This window comes from Gavialis gangeticus, unplaced genomic scaffold (genome assembly GCF_001723915.1).
Source record: "Gavialis gangeticus isolate Ggan-Ray unplaced genomic scaffold, GavGan_comp1, whole genome shotgun sequence".
NCBI classification, from domain to species: Eukaryota; Metazoa; Chordata; order Crocodylia; family Gavialidae; genus Gavialis; species Gavialis gangeticus.
This window is the reverse complement of record NW_017729025.1, coordinates 50225830-50233417: the sequence shown is the minus strand read 5'-3', so window position 1 is coordinate 50233417 and position 7588 is coordinate 50225830. Positions and strand designations below refer to the sequence as shown.

Here is a 7588-nt window from a genome sequence, read left to right as displayed (position 1 = left end):
GCACAGCCCTCTAGGGTAAGCATGTGCCCCCCAGATTTGTGCACAAGGTGAGGGCAGGTGGCCTATTGCTGACTCAGGGCAAGGGGCTGTGCCAGCCTCTTCCCAGCGGGGGGCTGGGCCAGGGCTGTACTCGGGGTGGGTTGGGGTGGGGCGGGCTCCGCTGTGTGGGGAGGGCAGTGGTAGCGACACTGGGAGGGGTGGCTATAGGGAATTTTGGGGTGGCTATAGCCCCCCAAACCACCTCGTAGTGCCGTTCCTGCTCAGAGCAATGCGCTCTGCTGCAACTAAGCTTGCCTTGCCCACCTACCCCAATCACAGCCCTGGTCCATTCCCCTCACCAGGAAGAGATTGGCTTAGCCCCTGGCCCCGAGCCTACACCAGGCAGCCTGCCCTTGCCCTGCACACAAATTCAGGAGGCCACGTGCTCCCCATGCCTGCCCGGGGATGCACGTAGCAGCAGACAGCCATCCCCCCACCACATCCCTGGACAAGCTGCCCGTAGTGCTGTCCTGTGCCCCACCCAGCTGGGCAGTGCCAGTGCCTGTCCCTGGCCCTGCCCCACTCCCTACCTCACTGTGGGGGCCTTGATCTGTCCTCCCACACCCCTTCCACTCCTCCCCCCTAACCCCCAAGACTTACCAACAGGACACTGCTCTCCACATTGCCTAGCTGCATTCCTGTAAATCAGCTATCAGATCGGTATCAGCCAATATGGCTGGTTAATAATCAGCCATCGGTACTGTCTAGGAAAATCTTTATTAGTGCACCCCTATCTGTGTTTAAAGTTTATAAAAAATCTGTTAAAAGTTATCAGTATATCTGTGTGAAGGAAGGTTGTATTTTGGAAAGACTATGGTTATCAAACTAGAGAAACCTAAAGAAATATGACAAAACAAGATCAACTTGCAAAAAGGGAGCATTTTAATTGCTTCCCCTGCAAAAGTTAATGAACATAAAACATTCAACCATCCTATTTAGAAAAAAAAAACAATTTGCGTCAATTTTGAAGACGGAATTCAACCATTTAAGTGTGATGCGTAAGGATTTTTTAGCCTTTCTACAAGAACAAATCTGAATGTAACCTTGATTATGTTTAGCTATTGGTCTGCATACACAATGGGGAGGGGCTTACTTCTCACTCCCTTTAGTTATCTACAAAACCAAGGAAAACACAATTTAGATTTCAGAAATTTTGGAAACTCTAGTCCTTTGCTACTTTCTATTATTCATTAGCCCATGCAGTGTACTAGAAGTAAAAATGCAGTTACCTCAGATTTTCAAAGGTTCACTCTGGAATCATAATCCTTAGACATTTCTTTTATCCCATTTTTAGGGCTGCTCTTTCTTCTGAATTAATAAATGTGCTAATCAAAGGACAGCATTTCTACATTCTATTTAAAAATCTCAGAGCTCTTCTACCCACTACTCTAGAAACTTGTTTAGGAGATTTATGCAAATGATTATTAAATACCCCAAACAGATCTTTTTAATACTGCTTGGGATGTTATCATTGCCTGTCTGAATACTGAAACGGTTCCTATATAGCTCTCCCGATTAACAACTTTGTCTCTGCTATTTATAGCAATACTAACTCTTGGTCCATGTACATTAAATACCAACCCATCAGTAAGCTTAAGCCATCTTGCTAGCAAACAGTTTCTCCCCAGTCAACTGGTCAACATTTCTTCCACTCTTGTGACCTTTTCACTGCAGAGAGAAAGCCTCGTCTCGTGTGGTATAAAAACTGTTTTCATCGTGAGAAGCTTAATCCTATTTAAAGATACTGGATAAGACTACTTACAGGACTTGCAAAGTAAAAAAGCTAGGGTTAGAAGTTACCAGTGATCTCTTTGAACAATTAAGCTAAGGCACAGTAATAAAAGCTTACAGTAGCTGGCATGCCAGGCTTATAAGAGGTTTCCATCATGTACATACTCACATTATAGGGCTCATGGGATTAAGCAGGGGGAAATAGGGAACAGCACATTCTTCAAGAATCTGTTCTAATAGATTTAGATTTAAAATAAAACCAACTTAAATCAAGAATATCTTGCCTTTTTGTAACACTATAGAAGAAAGCCCATCTGTTGATTATAATTTTAGTTTACTTAATCTCAAAAGAATAAATAAAAAAGAGAAAAGGACACCCAGTCTCAAAAAGGCCATCATTTTTCATTCATAGATGCATTTGTTTTGCTATGCATTCAAAATTTGGATATGCTGAAATAATCTTGTCAAATTAAAGGAGAAAAATATAAATTTTACTATACAGATAGTGATTTCTTGCTGACAATGAGTCATGTAACCACCAATAAAAGGATTACAAGGCAGCTAAAATGTGAACCCTTTCAGACATATGGATGTATTTCATAAGAGAAGTGGAATCAAACATGCCTTCAAACTGGAGGCAACAGACTACTACCCATCAAGAGACTGCAAAATACTTTGTTAGTTGAAAAAAATAGCTACAGTCCTTCAGCTTAACAGACAAGTCACCAAACTGGAAATAGCAACATACCTACCCAAGTAATGTTACAAATTTTATATTGTATCCCCCTGCCCCAAGCATAATTTAAAATACTATTTTAATAAGCAAATATAATTGGTACATATATATTTATTCAGTACATCCAATAAGATCCAGTTACCTTTGTTTCTGCTAACCACCGATGAGGGTCATTCTGCAACCCAGGTGCAAGTGATATTGCCTTCAAAAAAAAAAAAAAGGTTAGACCCACAATAGAATTTTTCTGATTTACTGAAGAAACAAACAACCAGTAATTTAAAAACTCATTATTAAAGACTGCTGTTGGAAGGCTTATTCATAAATGGTTTAAAAGACTAACTTTACATTGGTCACATTTAAATGGGAATGTATGTAATACCATTTAAATCTTGTTTAAAATGCAAGGCAGGTCAGCAGCTCCTTGGTAGAATGTAATTCTGCTTCTGTCCAAGTTTCAGTATAAAATCACTACAATAATGTGATAAGAACACCCCCAAAATAATTTAATATTACGTTATATTTATATAAAAATCAACAATGCATCAAGATGTGCATTTTTAGTGGGAAGTTTTGGCCACTTCTTGATGAAAATTAGGTTTAATTTACAGGAATCTGAATCACTATCATTTATTTTTAAGGATGAGTTTGGAAAGCATCCAAAGCCATTTCCCTCTATTTTTTAAGGGCAACAGACTGAAAAGCTACTGGAACCTGTAGTACATTCTGGAGTGCGCAATGGGACTTTGTTTTGGAATGCGATCCAAGTCTCTGACAAGCTGCAATATCACAGAATAAAAGAAATGTACATGAAGTACCACTCAAAATGTGTTACTCTGTTACAATGAAGGTGCTGTAATGCCTTCATGTAGGCAGAGCACAAGATATTATACTTAGTTCAGATATCCGAGATGGAGTATCATATTCTTCTTATCTGTATGATAATTCCAGTCACTTTGTGCTATTATGGAACACACATGATGTGCCTCTATTAGGGCATTTCATCAACCTGTAATGGTGCAAATAGTCTTGCATACCTTTCTTCACTTCTGTCACCCAAACCATATTATGTAAAGATAAAATATTTCATCAAGCTAATGTTAGTCTCATGTTCTATGTTATTTATTTAACAGTAATTCTCTTTTAGGTAGATTCATTTTTCATTATTTTTTAAAATGTGCAGAAGGAAAAAACTCAATGCATAGATTTGTACTTTTAAGGAAAGTCTAGTTAAGTTTAAGTTCATTGTCAGTTTAACAGAGCAAATACCATTTTAGGTGCATGATGGAAAAGACCATGATGCAGGTTGACATATTAAACTTCTATGATGTTGTTATTTCTTTAAAAAAATTAAAACAGTTGCCTGGAATTAATTTAAAAGCATTTTACTGTATACTTCTCTTTGGTGCATACCAAATGAATGCTTGTAGTAAGTTTATTTCTTTAACAGGGATCACTGGGTTCTAATATTTATGCAGAAATTTAAGGAACAGTACCACTATTCTTAGTACTGTACAGTGATTTATATTAGAAAATTTTGCTGAATTTGGATCTAAGCATGAAGCATCTATGTAGCTAACATGTTATACACATTGCTGCATGAGAGATGTAGACTCTTTAAAGTGAGATCAGCTTATTAAATTACACCTACAATTTCCAGGAAGGGTGTGAATTAAAATATTAATTCTATCTGTACTGCCTAATGTAGCCTTTACAGATCAGAAATGGGGTGTATGTGAAAGGAGGAAGGTTAAGCATTCTGCATTTTATTATGCAGTGAAACATTTAAAATATGATGTCTGCATGCCCAGAATGTCATCTTCAGCTCCAACATACAAATGCCTTTAAAGTGTTTAGAGAAATTTCCCCAGTGAAAGTCTTTTAGCTTAAAAAGAACACATACACACATCAGAGCAACAATATGCACTCATTTTTAAAAATGTATTATATGAGCTAAACATGCATGTAAAAGCAGTCACCTGTAGCTTCCAGTTTATAATTTAGAAAATGCATTATAGTCCTTACAAATATAACCCATTGAGTTACTTAAGTAAGAACTCATAATAATTTGAATTAGAAAATGTATCTGGTGTACCTATCATCTGGCTAGATATAAGCAACAAAAAAAAATCATTTGAATCTTTGAATTTTTGAATCCTTGAGTCATTTTGAATCTTAGCATTTCTGAACTTAAGAAAAACTTCACATGAACAGGATCTCTGATATTTTGAAGGTACTTTGAAATTTCCAGTATTTGAGAAACTACTGGAAATTTGGCAAACATTGTGATTAACTAAACAGCTAAAGCATAGTGCAGAGCTTTGTTAAAACCCAGGGGCTTGAGAAGAATGGAAACATACTTTGTTAACCATTCTAAATGAGGGAGACATATCACAATATGAAACTGTAACTGATATATAAGTAAGATACGACATTTGAAATATTAATATTACTTCTGAGCAAGACAGCAAAGAAGTGAATGTAGAATGACAAACTGTTATTTTCATTCATGAACAAACACAATGAGGTTAGTAACAAGGCAGGTGATTTAAAAAAGCAGCTAGCATTAACTGGACACAGCTATTTACAAAGAAAAACACTGGCAAGGAGAAAGTTAGTTCCTGGTAGTGCACATAAGAGTGTTCTCACTACTTTTTGAAAAGGTACATAACATGACATATCAGTCCACCCACAATATGCTAAATACCATATTTTAAAACTATGACATTTGTTACACTGGTAATTTTGCACTCCACAAACTATTCATATGTGACTACCAAGCATCCATACATACAATTCTATTATAAGTGTCTATCAGAGAGCCAACTAAAAAACTCTATGGTAGACTGAGAATTCATATTTACTCTAAACTTCTCCACAGAATCCCTGAAGAAAATTTCACAAGCAGCATCTATTTCACTTCCTATCATATTGAGAATGGATTCCTGTTCCATCTCCAGGCGATGCAGTTGATCCTTAAGCTGCAATCTGGCCTCCTCCATTCTCTGCATGTGATCTTCTTCATTGCTCATCTGTTTATCCTGGACCAAAAAAAAAAGATATATGTATATATAATATTTACTACTTGAATGAAAAGGAGGCACCCCTAGATACCTCACAGCTTTATACAATATAAAGAGACAATACTGTTTATTTACTATTAAAAGCAAGCAGGAATAATTCAGAAATAGAATGGTTTGCAGCTAATGATCCACTACACTGGCAAATTAATTACTTTCAGATGGAAGATTTTGACTCATTTACCCAAATCAAAAAGAAAAAGCAAAAGAAAAATCATTTGTCATGTCAAACCATATTCCTACCAACAGACCATTTTAACACTAATGTTACTCAGCTTTCTTGGAAATAAACACTGAAAATTCATATTCATAGCACCAGCTAGTGCATCATAGATGGCACAACACTGTCTCACAGGAAAGATTTCCTTGGATCGCTCAGCCTAGTCCCCACTATTGTAAGTAGCCACATCATGGGAAAATAGGTGGAACCATCAGCAATGGGGAATATCATGCATAGTTTGTACTATACAAGTACAAACATCAATGGACCCAATGACTTGCGAAATAGACAGTACAATCATGGAATCTGATACAATAGCCAAATCCAGAGCTTTCATCAGTTGTCTTCTTCCTCAAGCCAGAAATACCCAGTGCCAATACTTGTCTTTCTATCTTGTATTCAGATCTGTCAGAGGTATCTGAGCTCAGCAACTTCATAGCCAGAGATCCCTGAAGCAAAACAGCTTTTGTTTTTCTGGTACTCTTTACATGCCCTTAGGTGAAGCTTGTGTTGAGAGAACACCTTGTAACACAGACACTCTGGCTGAGGAGATTCACACATCTTAGATGTTCATCCAATGCCAAGAGACTAAATATAATAGACACCTTTTAAAATTTGATCTCTATCTTTGGATTGGCCATGAAGTATTTAGGCAGAACTAAGTCTTACAACTACTGCACTTACTCAAATATAAGACGACCCTGAATATAAGACAACCCCCAATAATTAGACTCTATTTATGGAAAAAATATAAATTTCTTATAGTTCTCCAGGTAAAGAATCTAATTATTGGTGGTTAGCCTTAAATTTGTTCATTTCCTACTGCTACAGCAGAGAAAATAAATTTAGAAGATCAGGCAGAACCCTGGCTCTCTTCCCATCCTCCCAGCTTCTTCTCCCCACAGCACCTCTCCCATACTGCTTTACTGTCTAACCGTGGCTCTCCCTAAGCACATGGAAGTCAGGAGCAAATTTGAATACACTAATTTCAAAATAAACAGACCTGTGGTAATTTGCATATAGCACCCATAGACTCTATTCATGCAGAAATGATACATAATACCTTTTTTTGGAAACTACTGCAAGTTTTAGCACATGTACTCCACTTTTAAGCAGCACTTTTGTACTTACATACATAGTACAAACTATGCGTGATATTAGTACACAGCCAAAAAGCTCATGATTACCATGTAGTTCATTGGGCTGGGCTCCAGCAGAGTCAACAGTGTTTCAAGCCGTGGTGACCCCTAAACACTGCTCAGTATGTGCACGTACTCCAGATACCCTACACAAAGTATCCATGAGTTAATTAGCACCCAACTCATGACTGGAATGTGATGTTCTTGTTTCAAGTTCTGGGATCCTTCAAAAATGTATATGTAAATGAGGCACAGGGCAACTTTGTCTGGCTCCACTTCATGGAGGACAGGGCCACATTAATCATATGCATCAGGATAAGAGAGGGGGTGACAGAGGGAATCTGGGTGAATTGTTTGGGACCCTGTTTGGTGATCTTTGCCAAACATTTAAGGCTAGTGAAGAAACAGAAATCCTTGGAAATGGGAAAGAAAGGCGCAGCTCAGCTATGGGAGTGAAGAGCAAGTTGAAATATATGCAATGTAGTAGCTCACCATGATTTAAAAAGAGTCAGCACCAAGGGAGACTGTGCTTAATGGGCAATGCCATATATCTTATTCAGGTGGTAACTCTCCTTACTCAAGACACTGAAGGGAGCTTTGAGACTGGGGAGAAGGTCAGTACTGCCCCAGTGGACTTCACTGCTGC

At 37.8% G+C, this 7588-nt stretch overlaps 1 protein-coding gene across 1 annotated transcript in view; it reads right to left on the bottom strand.

Moving 5' to 3' along the window:
* Window positions 1–7588, bottom strand: part of CEP128 (centrosomal protein 128) — a 249572-nt gene that overhangs the window by 31772 nt on the left and 210212 nt on the right. Inside the window, exons 17-18 of the mRNA XM_019518700.1 lie at window positions 5368–5544; window positions 2649–2708 (exon numbers count right to left, since the gene is read on the bottom strand). Coding sequence (XP_019374245.1) covers window positions 2649–2708; window positions 5368–5544 — 237 coding nt within the window. The remainder of the gene's footprint in view (window positions 1–2648; window positions 2709–5367; window positions 5545–7588) is intronic.